Source organism: Ambystoma mexicanum, chromosome 7p (assembly GCF_040938575.1).
Source record: "Ambystoma mexicanum isolate Mex_15411 chromosome 7p, UKY_AmexF1_1, whole genome shotgun sequence".
Classification (NCBI taxonomy): Eukaryota; Metazoa; Chordata; class Amphibia; order Caudata; family Ambystomatidae; genus Ambystoma; species Ambystoma mexicanum.
The window spans coordinates 170215794-170237487 of NC_090939.1; the positions used below are offsets into that span (position 1 = coordinate 170215794).

Here is a 21694-nt window from a genome sequence, read left to right on the forward strand (position 1 = left end):
GCGAAGGTGAGCCAAGGGAATAAACAGAGTCAATAGTAACTACCCCCATAGACTTACCTGATTACCGCCGGGGGTACTATTCCTCTTCACTGATCGGCGCACTCTCCATTGCATCCTCGCCATACCCCGGCCCCTAAGGGGAACAAAAGGACAACAAGGTGAGACGAAGGGACAAACAAGGGGAACTCTTCTCACCACAATAGACTTACCTAATTTTACCGCCGGAGGCATTATTCCGCGAACTTCATATTTTCTCTCCACACCTGAATAAGGGAACAAGCCACAGGTTACATTCTGGCCTTATTTTATTGAACTGTGTAGGATAAGCCAAATCCTTACCTGAACTTCGTCAACAAACTGCAAGGAATCGGACAAGAGTGAAAGTCAGACATGTGAACTCTTACGAACTACATACTTTTCGGAGTCAATATTGTTCTGGAACTCACCAATTCCTTCGAGCCAGTGAAGCAACTGGTTACCAACGCGCCCCTGCGCTCAATGCAGGATGGAGAGCTCATCTTTTCAAACCATCAGGTGAGACTATAAGAGGGGACATCAAAAGAGATCTGTGGGGAGAACAGCGGGGGTGGGGGGATTTACGCTCAACCCCACGGGTGGTTAATTCCTTTTCTCCATTTACAGAAGAATATTCCTATGGGCCAAGCAAACGAAGCTAGGTGGGCCAGTCCAGTCCGTCATCTTGGCCGTACGCGTCACATTGGTGGAGACCGCAGCTGTCCAGTTCAGATCGACGCCTCTGTGGGAGCCAGGTGAGCGTAACACAGATCTGGTCAACAGGTTTAGCTGCGGTTTTCTCTGCTCTGCTGGTCTAGATCTCTGGTTCTGGCAAAAGTTCTGGCACTGCACAGCTGTCTGGTCTGGTCTCTGGTTTTGGCAAAAGTTCTTGGCACTGAACAGCGGTCTGGTCTGGTCTCTGGTTTTGGCAAAAGGTCTGGCACTGCACAGCGGTCTGGTCTGGGTCTGGTCTACTATCGGCAAAGGTTCTAGCCAGAAGCAAACAGCACAGCCTGGCTGTTGAATAGTTTGGTTATGTTGCTGGATTCTGAGGCCTCTGGAAAGGATTCAGCTTGTGGACTAGGCCTTTCTGCTTCAAAGTTCTGGTCTCTGAATATTGTCTGGATTTGAAGTCGTCCGGCAAAGTGCTTCGCAAGAAAGTGGAAAGAGCAGTCTCTACCTGGGTCTCAGTGGCTCTTTTTATGTCTTTTGAAAGTGGGTGGGAAGGCTGACTTTCTATGCCCAACCCTCTGAGGATCCTGATTGGCTATAGGATTCTCTGTCGCCTGACTGGGGAACAGAGTTGTGAGTCATCCAGTGTCCTTTTTATGGCATACAGAAAGAACACTCCCTTTGTCACTTTGCACACAAATCTATTTTTGACTTAAATGCATATTTATCTATGTACAATTTTTCTAATATTAAATGTCCAGTTAACATATTTTCTGTAGCACCAAACCATCCGATCCCTGTCTTTGTAAGATGTTGTGTCCACTTCTGACAGAATTCTGCCCTTTTCTTCCAGAACACAACCTGTAAACCTTTCCAGAATTTACACAAATGTGCGCAACGAATATGGGCATCATATGATGAAGTGTCAGATTTTTAACATACATACATTTGGAGTAATACCCTATTTTCCGCTAGTACCCCCCCAGAACATACCACAGAGTCCTAACACCTCTTAAAATGTGCACAGAAAAATCACAGGAATCATGATATTATTGATATAATTGTGACAATTATGTACTATGAATTATCCATCTTTCTAAAATGATGCTCTGGCCCTGAGGGGTGTGGTTTCCCAAAGCACATGGGGGAATTTCTGGTTTGTCCACTTCCTCCAAGCTCACAGAGGCAGTGCCCCTCCCATTTCCTTCCAAGAGGAAGCCATTTACGACCCCTGATTTAGAAATTGCTTGGAGCAAAGGGAAGTTTGTTGTTCTGTTTTCCTGCAGTCCAAGGCACCCCTCCCCTGATTCAATCAGAGAGGTGTGATCTCCTTTTGGTGGGGCAGCAGAAGGGAGGCCAGGCCTGTGAACACAGTTGCTGGGCAAGTTTCAACTCCTGTCGGGGGTAGTTGCCGGGCAGAATTCAATCCCTTTAAGGCAAGCTTCAGCCAAATGTCACTTTTGTTCCCATTTTTCTTCATTCAAATCAAACCTACAATTTTGACACATGCAGCTAGAACGCTGATTCTAAGTTCAAAACTATGACATTTAAACAGTTGCAACCTATGTGACACTCGAAAGTAGGTCACTCATTTATTTTAAACGTTTCAATTTTAGTGGCTTTAAATCCCATTTCACTTAAGCTGCTGACATCCACAGCTCAGCCAGTTTTGTTATGAGCAGTATTTTAGGCTCTTCATCTTTCCAGATTTGGTATGCACACAAGACTTCATTCTACCAGATGTCTGCGGGTGTTCAGTAAGATTTTTGAATATCTTGCAATGTTTGAAATAGGCATTTTGAGCTTGCATTTCAGAGAAACAAAGGTGATTTCAAAGCGCTTTTTGAGCTAACAGGCAGTGCTGTTTTTCCTTTGGCACCACGTTTCACTCATGGCGCTTCTGGCCCATCACGCTCGCACTGGTGGGTGGCGGGTCAGGTGACCATTTTGGTGTGCGCAAAAACTGTGCGGTTTTCCTGGATTCTGGCTCAATTGTGGGCTTTTCGGCCATCTTGGATTTTTTAAGCCCACAGCATCAAATGTTGTAGCATAATAATTCAAACGTGGGTCAATACACCTGACAGTGTCATCCGCATAACATTGAAAATTGGAGCAGAAAGTAGTGATACACTGGGCAAGAGGTGCCAGGTAGTGGTTGAAGAGCCAGGGAGAGTGGTTAGACCCCTGGGGAATAACACAAGTAGAGGGAAAGATAGAAGAGGGGAAAGACCCCAGTTGGACCTGAGAGGGTTGTCAGTGAGAAAGGAGGTCAACCAGTCCAGGGCCTGATCAATAATACCAAGGTTGTCACGGAGGCGACTGAGCAGGATGGCATGGTTGACTGTGTCAAAATCAGAGAATTGATCGAGGAGAATAAGGACAGAAGGGAGATTAGAGTCAAGATTGGAGAGCTAGTCATCACAGGTGTTCAGGAGAAAGGTTTCTGTGCTTCTGTCAGCTCTGAAGCCAGACTGGTGGTCATGGAGGCAACCAACAGATTCAGTATGTAGACATAGGGCAGTATGTAGACATAGGGACACTGAGGCTCCTTGAGGCACATCAATGTTTTTGGTGTACTTGAGGAGGCCACAGATCTGGACTCATTAAGGGAGATATCAAGTAAATGGCCAGGGCCAATACAGACTCGCAACACCCTCATTCCAAAGTTACATATTAAGACTTATCTTAAACAACCCCACCTACAAACATCACCTTGTGCCTATACATCAACAAATGCTCATTGACAGATACAGGTAATAGCTCATAAAGGGCTCCCAGCATCATTTGCCAGAACACTGTATCACTGACCATATCATCATGTTGCTAATCGCCACAGTGCACTCCTGCTCCCCAATGCAAAAATGCAAATCGGGCCCCCCCAAGCAAGTGCTAGTTCAAATGATTCCATGGAAAAGACACACCACAGACTAGAAGTGTTGTTGCACAAAACCAGTGGCCCCATCCTCAAAGTTGATCTAAAGCTAGCCTGGAACACCTTCCACAATGCAACCCTCTACGTCCAACAACAGCACTACACCACCAAAGTCATGGAGGCCATAAGCAGGCAGGGGCACTCTTCAGAACTGCAGTGTCAATCATGTCCCTGAGTGCACATCAATCAGCACTTCTCAAATGCAGGAATGACACAGCAGCCTCTCAACCTTCTTCAATGAGAAGGTGGAGAAAATAAGAGGGTGTTGCGCAGAGCCACAAAAGCTCAATCCAGATCTAACCCCCGCTCCCCTGCCCCACAGAGAGAATGCAGTGTCCCACACTGGCACAATATAACTTCTTATTGGTGGATGAAGCAAGAACCATATCACCACCACAGACGTCCGGATCAGCAAAAGATGCAGGTGACCTTTACCCTGCCGATGTCATCTCCTGTCCATTGACTCCATTCTTCAACATTTCCCTGTGAATGGATGGATTTTCTAAACTACTGAACTAATTGCTTGTCTAAAAATTCCAAGGGGCCTTTTTACAAGTTTGGAGGTAGTAGAAGTGCTCATTCCCCCAAACCAAATTACAGTTACCACTGGTGGTAACTGTGGAATTTCCACCTGATTATGAGTGGTGGCTAGTCCACATTCTGAAGTCCCATTGGACTTCATTAGGGAATGCAGGAATTAGCTTTCCAGTGATTTCTCCATGTATTTGGGTGAGATAGTTCCAGGGGCATGCTGGAGGTATTACCCCGTTATGGGTTTGCAACGGAAAATCTGGAGGACTGAAGAAACCTCTCACAGCTGCAAAAGCACATAAAAATAAGAACCATGCGGGACCAATGTCAGTGCAGGACACAACCTGCCTCTTGGCACTGAATGCTCGAGATGGCTTCACTTGTCAGGGATTGTAGACAAGGGGAACATGACTGTGGTAATCCTACAAGTTATTTCAGTTGTATTCAACATTTGTCCCAAAGCATCCTTCTACATTTTACTAGAGTCAGCGGCAGGGCTGCCAGACCAAGCGCTCCTTCTCATTTCTGTCCGAGAGAGGGAAGAGAGCGTAAGAGTGGGAGACCGAGTGTCTCGCACCTCCCTCCACTAGAGCAGTCACTTGCAGTGCAACTCAGTGGTACCTCAGTCTTCGAGGATGACCAGAGTCGTTAAGAAGCCACTGATAGACCTGTTCAAGGTCCACGATCAGTGCTCCCGCCCTTACGCTGACCACATGCCGGTCTAGCTTCATGTCTCCAGAACCCAGCAGCGTGACTTTGTACCCTGGCCTGGTCTGGCTTCTGTGCCATCCATTTCTGTCCTGGATTGCTTACCATGTCATATAGTTTTTCGGTCTCAATGTCCACCACCAGCAGGGAGGCCTTGTCTCCACTCTGCCTGATCTTCTCCACCACCTCCTCGTGCTGGAGGGCCTCCACGGACTCTCCATTTACTGCCACCAGCCGGTCCCTGTCCTTCAGGCTGGACTTGTCTGCCGGGCTGCCAGGGTCAATATCTCTGATGAAATTACCTGCAAACAAAAAAGAGCAAAGGAAATCAAACAGACAGGCCTAGTTTGATTGAACAATATGCCAAGCGGGCGGATAAGTAGGAATGTGGTCCGAGCAGCATAGCCATTCACCTAAACCTTTGGGTACAAGGTCAATTTATCGAAAACATTACAAAGTGGTACATTTCAGAGTGGACCATACTAACGAAAAACACCCAAAACATTAAATAAATATATAAAGGGTAGTGGGGTAAGGGGTTAAAATGAGTCAGGATGGGGTTGCAGTGGTATTATAAGGGTAGATAATCAGGGTTATGGGGGGACTCTCCCAATTTAAAAAAATAATTTAAAAAATCTGTCTTTTTCGGTATTTTGGCTGCGATGAAATGTACCACTCTGTAATGTCCGTCGGTACAATCACATACAACCAACCTTTGTTTTCAAACTAGGGATTTGCCTGAGCATGGAAGGATGCGGACAGATTGCACCTTAATTGGACGTGGTGAATGGCTGCAATACCTACCTTTAAACTAGCTTTTCCACGAATGCTTAAAAATCAAGCACTGGCAAAGCCAACAGCTTTGGTGTTCTGATAGGCATGGGTCAGGCATTTCCCAGGAACTGCCATAATGGCACTACCAGGCCATGAGACGGAAACAGCTGGACGATGTTGTGAGTGCCTGGGCATGTCCTAATGCTCAGCAAATGCCTATACGCACGTGAAAACGTTGCCAATGCTTGTTTTCAAAGGACTTCAGTTGTGGGGACACCCTTACTAAGTGGCTAAAGACATACCCCATTAAGACATGTTATTACACTGCTAGTGCATTTGCAGCTCCAAACAAGGCAGTGACTCTCAGGAGACGGCTTTGAAATTACACTGGCAGACCCTTACTGAAACATTGATGTTACTGTTTGATGAGGCTGGGTTAAAGCAACCCACGGAGGATGTGTTTCTTGGGGAGGGAGGAGCAACACCCAGAGAATGTGTGCCCGCTCTCATCTCATCCACTCCTAGCGTCACTTCCCTTGACAATAGGTTTGGGTTACGGACAGCGCTTTTAGATCCACCTAATAGCCAAAACTATACATAGGGCTTCAGCACGAGTTGGGCGGTAATGCCTGCGCTAATAGCCCTACCGTCAAACCCCCAGCGCTATTAGCGCCGGATCACGGGTTTGGCGGAAGGGTTATTGCCCATACCCCATTGGGCCCATTCGGGAATTCCTCATTCCCCATTGGGCCCAATGGGGAAAATGCGCGCTATTACCGTCGGCGGACTTCCCGCCGGCGGTAATCGCGCTGAAAATCGGCAATTTTGGGCCTCATCACGAGTTGGGCGTTAAGTATTTGCCCTACTGCCAAACCCCCCGGCGCTATTAGCGCCGGATCACGGGTTTGGCGGTAATGGAATTCCCTATTCCCCACTGAGCCCATTCGGGAATGCCCCAGTTCAGAGCTGGGGAGAAATCCGCCAAAGCCATGATCTAGCGGACCCTTAAATGCAGCGCTAATAGCACTACCGTCCCATTTAAGGGTTACCGCCAGACTTGTGATGAGGCCCATAGTCACTTACATCGTTTTTAGGATGTTTAGGTGGATAGAGACTTTCTAGCAGGGACTTTGCCATCGTGTTCATAAAGTATTTCTCACTTTCTATGACGTCACACCGCAGACCCATTTGAAGAAATGACAGCTATGGGCTCACATAGTGCTTTCTGCACTAAAAAGGGGCAAGAGAGTGCAGAAGAACACTGCCAAGGGGGTCAAAGTTCACAACTCATTTTTTACTTCTCACACTTATGGATATCTAGAGGGATGTCAGCAATGATAATAATAATAATAATAATAATAATAATAATAATAATAATAATAATAATTTTGCATTTATATAACGCTGCAAACCCCCAGGGTGAATTTGGCCCTGCCAGGATTCGCGCCTTGAAACACTTGGGTATAGGCGCGTTATAAATGCCATATCATATCATATACCATATCATAACCTGGGTCGGCAGGCTCTGCACGGATGTGAAACGAGTGCTCTACTCGCTGTGCTATCTGACCATCCATGGTGGACGGACCACCTGGAACTGAACCCTCCAGCTTCCCAATCCTGCTTAGATTGAATGGAGAGTGTGGTTAGTTCATTTTAGCTGTATATCATTGTTCCTAGCTTGCCATTTAACAATTACACTAATGGAACAGTAAACACAATCGCACAAAGGGTTTCAAATCCCAACAAGGTAACATTGACATAAGCTGCAGACCTGTAGGAAAATGGTGCGCTACCAAGTTCCTGTATAGCCACGTAGGAGGGTACAGGCTCTATGCCACTGCTCGGTGCATCTGTCTGAATTATAAACTTCTTAGTGGAATCACTAAGCCCTTTGTATATCTAAGAGATCAGCCGAGACCACCTGCAAAAAGCACCCATCAGCCTCCAACAAACAGCTTTTCACCCCCCTTCCAAAGCATACAAATAGGCTATTCTCCTTGCCAAAAGCACAACATACAATGACCGAATCGGAAAAAGCAGCTCAGGCACCCGAGAGCTCCTTGTCATATTGCGGGAACTAGAATCACCAATTCCCCCTCAGACAAATGCCTCAAAGACACCAATTGGTGCTCCAATATTCAAAGCGCCTTACTGGACAAAATCACTCTATTACAATTCAACATTTTGGCCAAAAATACAATTTATTAGCTTCCAGTCACCTCAAGACCCCTCACCATCACCACCCCTCCTTGATACCCCACGGTTCGAGTTCATCACTGTCTCCAAACTAGAAGTAATTAAAATCATAAAAGGTCTGACACCCTCCAGATGTCAAGGGGACATTTGCCCAGCCTCAGTCAACAAAGACTGCAAGGTACAGTTTGCTTCATTCTTCACATCCCTAAAAAAAAAGCTCCTTCTCAACTGGGATTGTGCCAGCAAAAGACGCCGGGATCCTCCCACTCCTGAAGAAACAAACCCTTGACCCAAACATCACAACTAACTACCGCCCCATAACAACAGCCCTTTCTTACTCAAAATACTGGACAGAACATCATAGCTACAAATCCAGAAGCATCTTGAAACCAACAATCTCCTAGGGCTACGCCAGACCAGATTCCACTCAGGCCACGGAACGGAATCAGCACTCCATGATTTAAAAATTCAAATGGATAGTTCAAAGACAATAGTAAACTTGCCCTCTTGCTCCTGCTAGACCTCTCAGCAGCCTTTGATTTAGTGGACCACAAAATCCTTTGCCGGCACCTATCCTCAGCAGGCTATTTCTCCACCAACGCAACAGCCTGGATCTCTTCTTTTCTATCAAACAGAAAAATGAAAGTCTTCTCCTCCTCTGCATCAGCCCAACCAGCTCAAATCACCTGAGGAGGCCCCCAAGGCTCCTGTGTCTCCCCCACCCTCTACAATATCTTTACGAAGCCTCTCTTCAACCTCCTTGACACCTTGAGTATCTGTTACACTAACTATGCAGACGATATCCAAATCCTTCTCCTGATTTCTGGTTCCTATGACACCGACTCCAAGTCACTCACCAAAGTCTTTCAAACCGCTCAAGCCTAGATGGCCTTACATTCCTTATGCCTAAATGGCAACAAGACTGAGTAACTCCTGAATGGATCTCAAACACTTTTAAACAGACTTGATGATAAATACAAATCCTTCAACATTGACGGCATTACATACCACTTACCAAAGAAGTCAAAACACTGGGGGTATACGTAGAATCATCTCTCTCACTATCTAGACAGGTGAACACAATTACATCATCAGCCGCATACACAACCAAACTTATCAATGCATGTAGACCCTTCCTTTCCACAGACAGCTGCGTGACAATTGCAAGGGGCCGTATCATCTCCAGACTAGACTATTGCAACACACTTTTCGCAGGGTCCACCTCCTGCAATTTCAAATAATTGCAAGTGATGCAAAATAATGCTTTAAGAGCAGCCTTGAACATCCTGAAAAGAGACCATATCACTCCAGCCGGAAGAGGTGTGCAGTGGCTACCCATTAAAGAGCGCATTCTATTCAAAACTCTCACACTAACGCACAAATTCCGCTCTAACACCGCACCTAGATACCTATCCAGGAAATTCACCAAATCCCAATCCAACAGCCCTACGCGGGCCTCACAATCGCACCTCCTCACTATCCCCAGATTTAAATTACAAAGAGTGGGGGGTTGTAGCTTCTGAGTAATAGCTGCAAAACACTGGAACGCCTTACGACTTCACCTAAGAATGGAACCATCATTCTGGATCTTCTGCAAAGGCCTAAAAACCTGGCTCGTTTCATTTGACCTATAACACCAGACCTCCTAAATCTTTAGCAAAAATCTATGTACCACCTCCTCATGCTGCATTAGACGCGCCTTCTGTAACCAGCACCTAGTGCTTTCATTCTTGTGATGTTGTACGACAATGCCCTTTCTGTAACTAGAACGTGGTGCTTATATTCCCTTGATGTTATACTAAGTTGCGCTTTCTGTAACCAGTGCCGGATACCCTCTGGTTTGGTGCGCTTTAAAAATGACAAAATAAATAAATATAAGTGCCAAAATTACTGCTGTTCAGCAGGAATAGCGATATGAGTAGTGGCTAAATCACCTACTCATCCCCACGCAACCTCTAAACCAACACTGATCCCAGTCATAAAGGTGAAACAGGCATAGCCCGGCAGGTATACCCCATTCGCTTATTTTGTTAGTGCAGGCTATGTCTTCAGGAGGGGTGTGAGCTGATAACAGTAGCAACACATACAGCTTTAGTAAATCGGGCAGTTGGCCAGAGGACAGTGTATCTGCTGTGTTACCCTTGCTTTTTGGTGGAAGAAGGCCTGTCTTCACTGTTTGCTGGCGAGGAGAGGCGCTCCCTCTCCAGGACTCAAAACGTTCACTTAAGGAAATCAATCAAGCCTTATGTGCCCTTGTGAACCTCTAAGAAGGGATCCAAAGGGGATCAAGGAACCATACCCCTCTACTCGAATCTTTGGTGTTCCAGTTTAATTACATAGGAGTGCACAAGAACTTAAAAGCCTTCCTTAATAACAATGCAGCCTGGAACACTGTCAAACGGGTCAATGTTAACCGAGGAACATTGACTAATTACGAGGGAAGAAATTATTGCTATAGCAATAATTTAAAATGCTCAGGTTCCAAGACTATTATGGTCAGATTGGAGACAAGTATTGCTTCTGTTTTAGCATGTATTGATGCAATTCTACTTGTCTGTTTTCAATAACTATTGATTGGTTTCACTAGGGGACAACCTCTTTTACCCCGCAGAAAATATTGATTGCTTTGTTCTGCGTGGGTTGTTGCCCTCCATAATTCTTTGTCTTTTTTTCTTTTAAAAAACTTTTGTATACCTTTCTAATTTTCCTTCTTTTTTTCTGCCTTTATTTTGGTTATAAGTAGACTTTTCTGAATACAGATTGGGCACCAATTTGAGATTCAACTTGTCCTCTGGTGCTATGTGTGTTTTTGAACTACTTTATGCACAGTGTATTCATTCTTACATTTTAGGATGGCCACTAAACTAATATGCACTTTAATCGGATATGTTCAGCATTGATTATATGTTTTTATGCTGTTTTTATTATGTGTAAGGAAATTGAATATGTGTTTATTAAAGATTGATTGAATAACTTTGTATGCTCCTTGACCTGATCTATCCCCACATTTAGCTCCTTTACAGTGAGCAGTTTATTCCATTGATCTGTTCTATGGTGTAATTCACGTGAACCCCCTTCCTTTTTTGGTGTGCTTTGCTCTGTTTCTCTCCTGGGTTCATGTTGTTGGGGACGCCTATTCCGGATTACAGGCTCCAAGAAGCAGCACACCAAAGTCGTTCAAACATCGATTTCTGAAATTACAAGGGGAAGAGCTGTCAGCACAAGCTAAGGTGAATTTCACGCAAAAAGGATGGCATGAACCTCGAGTGTGCTGAATCCCTGTTGGCAGAACCAGACTTTGGGGAGAGCCTGATACATCTTGGGGGACCTGACAGAAGAGGTGGGTTTGGGAGCCTCTGCGAGAGGCGGTAATGTCTCCATGGAAAAAGAAGACCAGGCCATTGTCCAACCTCCTTTGACCAAGATGTGGGGAAAACAAAAGCTAAAACTAAGTGGTGTGAGGAGAAAGAGGAGAAAAATAAGCCAAGGGCTAAGCAACCCCTCAACTCCTCCCATAAGTTCTCGAGAACCTCGTTGAGGCAACCTACAGTGATCACGGCCCTCAGAAGGGCACCACAGAAAAGGGCGTGTACTGAAAGGAAGTCGGATACAGTGTGTCAGAATGAGGAGAACGGGGAAGAGGTACCACGTGGCTCTCCGTGACAACAATAGATGGACAAAGTAAGTGTGCCTCATTTGGCTCAAACGGAGGACTTGTCCTCTGTGCTGCGTGTTGGCGAGTAGAAGGAGGCAAGTATGTGTGTTTTATCAGATATGAGAGAATGCTGTTTGAGTATGATGCCTAGAACCATCAGATTTGATTTACCATCTGCCCAGGAAGAGGGAACGTCCATCGATACCCCCTGAATCAGTGCCAACAGGGTTCTCATCTCATCCTGGGTTTTGTACATCCGGTGACCCAAGTAGAATTACCTTGTATGGATAAAAAATCAGCCCCTTAAAGACCACAGTGAGCAAAAGCCAACCCGAGGTTTACAGCATCTTAAAGAGCTGAAAAGCACCAGACTCGATCTCAGAGGGGGTTTGGGGGAAGCAGGAGAAACTAAATGTCTGTCGCAACATGAAATGCTTCCTCCTCCGCAGCAAGGTCCTGATTGAGAGCCTATTAACTGAGAACAGGGATTTTGTACTAAATAGATCCATCTGTTAAGAGAAATATCAAATGTAATGGCTTTCTCCTCCAGAGATTTGTAAAGAGTGGATTTCAATGATCTACATAGAACCAACTGTTCTGTTATGTACATACATTCAAAAATGTACATACATTCGAAAACTCTTTGTGGAATTGCAAATTTTGAGACTACAAGGTTTCGACTTGACATTGTATGAGAATCCAATCCCTTCAAGAATTTGCCAAGCATTGACTACATTTCAGGTCTACTACCCAGTGAAATATGTGTATCTATTAACCAGAGGGTAGCGGCAAAAAGAGAGATACATGTCGCTAAGGAAACTACTAGGTGTGAAGCTAATATAAAGACGGGGCATGGCTCACAGGTGCCCGTCACAATCGAGGCTTAACTAAGAATACGTAGCTTGCTTGCACATTCATTACAGAGTAATATTATCTCACTTATATCATGGAATTCTAGGGGCCATTATAACTTGTTTGCTAGATTGCAGCTAGGACGATTTTTGAAAGGTCATCACATGGTTAGCGGAGGGTCGTGTTGTATCTTGCTTTGCCTGCGTCTGTTGCAAGTGGGTGGAATGCTGTGGTAGAATGTAGAGCAGAGAATGTCATCCTGTGAGAGTGTTCCATGGTTGTCAGTTGGAGAGATGTGAGCCCTGAGAGAGGATGCCGGTGGCTGGCATCGGTCCCCATAACTTATCTGACTTGATGAACTGGAGCTGATGTACTTTGAACTCAGTAAACGAGTTAACAGTTCAACCAGAAATGTCAGAGTCATTTATGGCCAGGGACCCAACATAACAGGTCGCTCATTAGATGGGTACATAGCTCTGGTTCATCCCACTTGGGAAGGTCCTTGAGGTCGTCCCTTGGGTGGGCCGGTAAACCCTCTTTAAATCAGGAGTTGGCTGAGAATTGGTCTCCAACCAAAACGTGTGCAGGGGGATATTAGCGGTACACGCAACATTGGCTGTCCAGGGAGGTTCATTGGATATTCTCCTCGTTAACGTGTACTGGCATCGGGGAATTAGTGAACAGGGGCAGGCTATAGACTCCCTCTTGTTGTGTACAGATGTTTGGTGCAGCAAAGTTAGAGGAGGGGAAGCTGATCATCACTTGGGATTTCAACAAGGGCCTGTATCAAAGTGAATGTATTAACCTCCATCTCCCCTCCGGCTATTCTAAAAAATTCCAAACCTCTGACGTGTTGGTACTGGTAGCAGAGCCTTCAGGGGCTGGGTCCCACTGTGCTCAATGGTGATGTGCCTAGTCACCTGACCTCCACATTGGACATTATCTTTGTGGGAGAATGGCTCTTTAACTCACGTGAATCATTGGAGATAAAACATTCACCATTTAGTGACCACAGCATGTTAATTTCCACCTTTAGGTGGAAAATGGGTTTGGGTGACCAAACCCAAGAGGGACCAAAGGATCTGCTAGTTAACCAGGCGGGAAATAGAATTTCCTGGTATGCTCTTAACATGAAATCAGTAAATGACGCGTTACTTGGTTGCCTGGATAAAAAAACCTGAACGTGGAAACTGGAAACTTTTACACTGAACCAGTTGGAACCATTTGTGGACGACTTATTAAAGTCGTCGCTAACTCGACAGAGGTTTGTTCACCCAAAAAAACACAAGAAACATACATATGACCAGAAACTTGAGGAAACCAAAATGCATGATGAAAGCCCAGATTAAAGAACTGAATTCCAGGGAGGATTGGTCCTGGGAAGCCCGAGCAGTTAACATCAAGAAGATCAAACAATATTATAAAAACTGGGTAAGGGGAATAAAGTGTGCATGTACCAGAGGGATGCAGAGGCGATGGTAGGTGTCCTGAAAAATAAGAACACGAAGCAATTTTGGTACCTTAGAAATGAAAAGAGAAGGCCCATTGGCACAGAGAAGATTAATGCCGTCTCGGAGCTAGAATGGGCAAGGTACTATAAAGGAGTCTTTAGCCGAAAAACCACATGCGGGCCTAGAATGGTCGCTCGATGAGAGCAAAGAAGACTCTGGCTACAATCTGGGTATGGAGCAAGTAGTGCCAGAGGCTATTGTGAAGGGGCTCAGCTCTTCGCGGACAGCGGGACCAAATACGCTTTCTAATGCCCTCTTTAAGAGTAGACCCGAGACCTGTTCCTTTGTGCTAACCATCCTTTTGAGTCAGTTAATAAGGTCTAACACTTTTCTGAATCGTGGAAAGTAGTTTACATTACATCTATCTATAGAAAAGGTGAGAGATCCGAGCCACAGAATTATAGACCAATTGCTATATTAGTGTTTGCATCCAACCTGCTACAGCATTTGTACATTTGGGCAAATAAATCCAGAATCCTAATGAAGTGGCAGTCCGGGTTTAGGAAGAACATGCCATGACACTAAATGGCATCACATTGAAGTGCGTCCAGCCTTTTGCCTGCTCTAAAAAATATGAAATGGTCTTCATCGCTACCATTGATCTCAGCGCAGCATTTGATGCAGTTAATAGGAGGCTTTTGTGGTAGAAGTTTCAGCGCTGGGAAATTCCTTATGGCCTGCTACGGCTGTTCATAGGGCTACCCAGACATTGAGTGGTACGAGTGAGACTGAATCGGAGTGGAGCCTTTTCCAGGAGTATTCCGACCTGCAGAGGGTTACGACAGGGGTGCATCTTGCCCCTCTGCCTTTTCAACCTGTAGATGGCAGATTTGGGCAAATATCTGGACCCAGTAGCTTTTGTGTCTCCTAAAATGAATGTCTCGCTGTCACATGGTTGAGCTATGCTGACGGTTTTCTCATTTTTGATTGCACAGAAATCAGTCTGTAGTGTCTTATTACAGCCTTTCTGAAATGTCTTCGCTTGCGATAAGTCCAAGGTCTTGCAATGTACCATGAAAAAAAAATCCAAAACATTCAAATGGCATGTTTTGTCTGACCCTTTAGAGATGGTTGAGCATTTCATTTACTTTGGCTTTCCCATTTTAGCCAAGCCTCACAGGTCCCAGGTTCGGGAGTGGTTGAGGAGTCAGGCCACCGTCTTGTCGGCTCAGATGTACCAGATGGATGCCCGCTATGGGACATTCTCACTACTACCTACCCGGAGATTTTATGGAGGGAGGGAAGATTTTTGCAAAAGTGCTCCCACTCTGGGCAATAAATCTACTCCCTGTGCTAGAAGGATTATTGTGGCACAGGGCTCTAGACATTCAGTCCTCCCTCCCTATGGCAGCAATTCATTATGAATTGGGGCTTAATTCTCTTCCTGCCAGAGTGACGTGAAGAATTTTGTCATTATATTGCAATATAATTTCCCTTTATATAGCTCATTGTATACAGATCTGTGTATCCTAACTCAATCAGACAAAATTGAATTTTTAAGAGGATTTGCGTGATTCTGCCTATGCCTGTTGAACTGCTTGGGGCTGCGGGAGGAAGACCTCATCTTAAACCCCATGTGGGTTGAGAAACCATTGTATGGTGAGGACTGGATTCAGATTTTGGAAAGATTCCATGGGTATGAGTCATTGGAGCATCTTAAGTTTGATCACAAGAGACTGGGAACTGTAGCTCTCTTTGTGACCATCTATGTGAACAGAAAGGTGAGATGGCAGTTCCTGAGGTTCAGGTGGAATTTGTTCCCCATTAACCAAATCAAATTTAGATACAGACTCATCCAAAGTGCAGATCTTGCAAGCTGGGGGATTCAGTGTTATCTTTGAATCACTTGATGATTAACTGCCCTGCCCTCGGCGACAATCACCAGTGCTATTTCAGTAAATACGCATAGCATGGCTATCGCGCTTTGAAACACTTGTGTATAGGCACGTTATAAATGCCATGTCATATCCAGAGTGGCGGATATGTTTTGGAAGATTGTTTAGCAGGGAGAACCACTTCAATTGTTATTGGAATGGTGGGATTTGTAAAGAGTAGACACGCAGAGCAGATTTCTGTAACGATGGCGTCCATTGCTCAATTACTTTCCACAGGAAACAATCTTTGGAAACCAACCCATTCTGCAGGGATTGCAACGGTAGTGGGATTTCCCATACAGGTGTGCCAGCATGAGAACATCTGCACAGAGGTGCGGATTTTGATTGCCACCAAGGAGCATAATGGGCAGGTTCAGAAATAATCTGCGCCAACAAGTTTTGCATAGATTTTCTCTGCATCCACCTCAACCAGAATACAGGTGATTTCTGCCTATGTCTGTGTTGCCCATCGATATTTGGTTCATCACCATAAAAAGGTGAGAATCACTGATTGAATATAGTAGCAAAATGTACCTTTCTTGCCATGTTGCTCTCTCAGGTAGAACCCATAGCCGTCTGCCCCCTTTTTCAAGTCCACAATTCGGGGTCGTAGAGGAAGGAGCTTCAGGTCTGCCATCTCTCCCTTGAGCGCAGTCTTGGTCTTGCTGTAGAACTTGTCTGTTTCATTGTCAACCACGAGGAAGACAACAGTGTCTCCCGACTGCTTCACCTGGAGCAAAACAAAATGCAGCAGAACACTTGGTCATACAGCAAGAGTCAAAAAGGGCCTTCTGTTTTCCAACATTGAGGTAGACAAAGACGACAAAGTTACAATATTCAGAACAACATTGAAAGAGAAGCAAAATCATGAGTGAATATCTTGCGAGCCAGGTATTAGCTTGCCTTGGTTGAAGAGCTGTGAGAAAAGACCCTGGACTTTTGGAGGAGATAAGGTCTAGTGGATGACATCAGATTGTGGAGTGCTGGGTTCTATTCCCGGCCTTGGCACTTTACCCCCAAAAGTAATCATGCTCTTCTAGTCACATGAGTTGGTGGGTGTTCCATGTGCAGCTGGGTGTTCCATGTGCAGCCAGCCGCTGCATCACACTGCTCAGTGGATGGCACCTCATGTTGAAGTTGCTGCAGGAAACATCCGGGTTTTAGATGGATGCTGAAAACAACTAGGATCTGTAAGAACAAGCAGGGACAAGATCCCTGTGTGTTCCCACTGACCCGGGCCGTTTTGCTCAGGTTTCCCCTCCTAATGGAGCGGGCACAGAGTGAGAAAGATTCGCCGAGCATTTACCCATCCATCAGGAGACACCCAAAAAGTCTCCAATCACGTGCCGGCGGAGGGGCTTGAATTTCTATGGAGTTCCTCCTGCTTATTATGTCTGTAGACCTGGAGATCCCTTGTATTGATGGAAGTTCTGTTCATAGTTGTTTGGTGTTAATGATCACTACTCTGCACGTAGGCCCGCATGGCAACAATCAATGAGAAACGTGTGATCGCGGCGGCAAAAGGCAAGGGAACTGCCTATATTCCTATGCCTTTTAACAGTCCGGCTGAAAAATGAGGAAACACCTGCAGCAACGTGAAGGGGAATCCAGTCAAGGAGGCGGTCTGTTCCGCCGGATTTGGGTGCTCACTTAAAATGAGCCTGTAAAGGTTTTTGTACAATACTCCCCTTCTCCCTGGAGATAAGTCTACAGAATGGGCCTCATTATGACTTTGCTAGTATCCTGGCGGCAAATCTGCCAGGATAATGTCAAATGTTAATACTGTTACTGGCACTCGGTCTGGCAGTATTACTGCCAGATGACGAGTTTTGGCAATGGTTGCAAGTCCCCATTCCATGGAATCCTATTGGTCAGGCCCCCTACAGCAGAAATTTGCTGCTATTACCAGCAGCGGCAATACCAGGGATTTTTGCCGTCAAGGGGCCTGACTTACCTCCAGCTCTTAGCTGGAGGTAAATCAGGTACCTCACCAACAATCTTGTAGTTGACCGGTGCGGTATACGTCAATTTTTTTTTTTTTTTCTTTATTTGGTTGCTTGATAAATCAACCTTTCAAATATGACAATATAGTGATTATTTAAGATCAATTAAGAGCAGTTTGCAATGCACAATATACATAGTACAATTAAAATTGCAAATAAAACAATTTTTTATTTTTTTTTCCTAGCTTTTGAGCAGAAGCATATTTCCATGTTCGTAACAATTCACGGGGTTCTGTATTCAAGTCTCATTTAAGTAGGTTTATGATAAGTTTCAGTTTCCCCCAACAACACTATATCCAAAAATTGTACAATTGCAATTCTAAGTCCCAACTTATTGCTTGAAAAGATTCTGTGCCAGATTTCATCATCAGTCAGAGGTACATATGTTCGCAGTTGCTTACTGAAAAGTTTCTTTCTTTTCACATCTAAAGCTGGACAAACTACTATTAAGTGTTTCAGTGTCTCGCGACACATTTTGTCATGGCAGAAGCGACAATGATTTAAGTCATCAGTGACCAAGCCCCTCCTGGCCATGATTTCCATTGTCGGATATAAGTTAAACCTGAAACGCAGATATTGTTGTCTTATATAGGGTGATGGAAATTTCAGTAAGTAATCAGACATTACCCGGAATCTTTTATGACCAAATAGCTGAGTGTCAAAGTCCTTGTAAGTGCAACATTTGTCCCTAGTGTATATCCAGTCTTTTTGATACAATTTTAGTTTAGCTCGGTTTGGATTTGTCAAAAGGACAAGTAAAGGTATAGAAGCATCAGATAGAGCATTCAATACACAGTTTCTCCAAGTGCGTGGAAAAAGATGGTTAGAATTCACAAGGTAGTATGCAACAGGACTCAAGATGTCACGATGTTCAAGACCTAAAAGACATTTGCGTAGAAATGAACACATTTTCCATATTAATTGTACATGAAGTGTGATCAAACCAAGTTCATACCTTACGAGTGGCAATGGGATACAGTTAGGAAGTTTTAACAATGCTTTCCGAAATTTAGACTCAAGCATGTCCCATACCGATGAACTATGCATTAGTTTCGTTTCAGCACCATACAATAATATAGGAACCACTTTTGCTTGGTAAAATGACATAACATGTTGAATAGAGAATTTACCGAATTTGGACATTAGGATAGTTGCCTGTGATTTTAATGTTTGAAGCTTGTATGACAAAGAATCTATATATGATTTTTCTGAGATTTTATCATAAATTGAAATGCCCAAATACTTATATTCAGAAACATTCTGCAATTCAAAGTTTTGCAAATGCCACTTAATTTTTTTTTTTTTACCGGCTGCTTTTGCATTTGTCAAACAGGTCACTACTTGTGTTTTTTCCAGATTGATGGTAAGATTGTTGTTTAATGAGTAAGTGGATAGGGTATCAAGTAGATTTTGCAAGCCTCGTGGAGTTGTTGATAAAAGAACTAAGTCATCTGCATATAGCATCCATGGGATGAGTTGTTGGCCTAGTTTTGGTGCATCAGTTAGTGTGACAGAAAAGGACTCACCAAGATCTAAGATAAACTGATTGAAGAGAAACGAGGCCAGGATTCAACCCTGCTTAAGGCCTCGAGCTGTATGAATAGGCACAGATAGCAACCCTTCTGTTGTCAATCTAACTTGTAGAGTAGTGTTAGTGTGAAGAAGTTTAATTATTGCAAGGAGTGAAGGTGGACATTCATATCGCAGTAGTTTTTTATACAAAAGATTGCGGTCAATAGAATCGAATGCAACCCGAAAGTCTATGAATGCCAGATATAAAGGTTGATTTAGTGTAGAGTAGTGCGATCTTATCATGTTCAGGGCGACTATGTTTGGGGTAGTGCCCAAACCAGAAACAAATCCTGTCTGGAAAGGATCTCTTCTTTGGTGATTGGTGGCCCAGGCATTGAGGTCTCTAAGTACGATGCGGTTGAAAATTTTACTGGGGGCATCCAGCAATGCTATGGGCCTATAACTGGCGGGATTAGTTCTGTCACCTTTCTTGAATACTGGTAGGATTATGGAGTGGGTCCAGGTTTCTGGCATTGTTTGAGTCTGAATAATGTTGTTGAACATGTTCCACAAAATGTCAGTCCAAATATCTGGGTGTTGTTTCAAAGCATAGTTGGACAAGCCATCAGGTCCTGGAGCCCTAGAAGTGGTAGCTTTCTTTATGAAGTATGAGATGTTCTCTTTATCAAATTTCAAAACAAATGTATTTGTTTCCACAGAAGCTAAATCATTAAATGAAATTTGTGGGAGCTCGTACAATTGCGTGAAATATGTAACCCAAGCTTGATGTGGGACATTATTACATTGTAATGCAATTTGGTGTCCTGTTGAACTCTGATTAATAGTTGCCCACATTTGGGCAGTATTTTTCCCAGCAAGATTCCTAAGCATACAAGCACTATCGTTTTGATATAGAGTGGCTTTCATGCTTCGCATCCAATTCCTATGTCTAGTTTTTAGCTTTAGCAATAGGCCATTCTTTTGTTCTGATGCTGATTTAAGAATCTGCCTTTTGCAGGATCTGTATAACTTTTTTGCGGATTGAATTTCTTTGTTGAACACATGCAAATGTACTAATTTCGGCTTTGCCTCATGTGATGCTTTGCGTAGAAACAATTGCATTAAGTTGTGATAGTCAACAGGTTTTGTTTTCACCCCACTGGATTTGAGTAATTCCATTGCATAAAATTGATTAAACCGTTGTAAGGACGTTGCAGACCATCTTAATCTATTGCAGCCTGGGTTGATGGAAAGAAGGCCAGCTGTGCATTGCGAATATGGACTTTCCACAATGTCTGATATAGTCCAATTAACAAATAGGATATTGTGATCGCTTAAGTTAGTGTCTACGACTTTAAATTTGGTCACGTTATTAATTAGGTTCTTATTAACATATATATAATCAATTATTGCTGTGGATGTACCTCTATGCCATGTGGGGTGAGGGGGAATGTCATCAGCAAAAGTACCATTTAACATTTGCAGATTTCGAGAATCAACAAAATGCAACCATAGATCTGATCTAGATTTGTCATAGAAAGGTTCTAAACAATGTAAATTAAGGTCACCAGCCAGAATGACATGCGGCACCGGTTTATCAACACAGATTAAATCCAATAAATGATTTAAATCTTTCATGAAAGCATGATCGGATATTCCTATCGGGTTCCAGTACATGTTAATTAGAATATAGCTGAAACCACCAGCTTTGAGCTTCACGGCTTGTAGAAAAGGGCTGGGAGAGAGCCAATGTTCAGATGAAAATGAGGGAAGTTGTTTAATGGCGATAAGCAGGCCTGAGGTTGGTCTTCCCAATTTTTTCTTAAGAGTGGGATTAAGATATAGATCGTAGTTGTCCCATATTGGGAGATCCATAAGCCATGTTTCATGCATCATAATTATGTCGGCATTCGCAATGGCCAAATCGGGATTGTTAATGAGATGACGATGTCCTCTCGTGTTCTAACTGGCTAAGGTGACCAATAAAGGTTTTGATTTGGGATGGCATAGTTAGCGCATGTAAGACACTCTATTAAATGTACAGGGCGATTTGAGTGAGTCCTTTGTATTTGATTCGAAATTTTTTGATGTGCCGCACTTATTCTCAGTTATAGCTGATTTTGGTACAACTTCTGGTAAGGGTGTGATTGATGAGTTTATTTCAATAATGAAACCTAAATCATAGAGTTGTCTTTTGGCAAGCCAGATTGTATTTAAGACAACCCGTGAATTGATCCATAGTTTCACTGAAGAGAGTGAATGCTCATTATCAAATTCCACTAGTTGTAAATCAACCGAATTAATGTCTTCTAGTGCAGGGATTTCTGCGAAGATTGTTAGTCTTGACCTGCGATTCAGATCATATTGAACACTCGGAGAAGGCCTGCAAGCTATGGTTAAAGAGTATAAGGCGGGTCTTTTAGTGTTTGATTGCAATTGTTTTTTCGCAATGTTTG

General features: G+C 43.9%; 1 protein-coding gene across 4 annotated transcripts in view; it reads right to left on the minus strand.

Annotated features, from left to right (window-relative positions):
* PDZK1 (PDZ domain containing 1) overlaps positions 1 to 21694 on the minus strand; it is a 201815-nt gene that overhangs the window by 59936 nt on the left and 120185 nt on the right. For all 4 annotated transcript variants that reach the window (XM_069636013.1, XM_069636010.1, XM_069636012.1 and 1 more), the window contains 2 exons: positions 16258 to 16453; positions 4964 to 5160 (listed from right to left, as the gene is read on the minus strand). In XM_069636013.1, coding sequence (XP_069492114.1) covers positions 4964 to 5160; positions 16258 to 16453 — 393 coding nt within the window. The remainder of the gene's footprint in view (positions 1 to 4963; positions 5161 to 16257; positions 16454 to 21694) is intronic.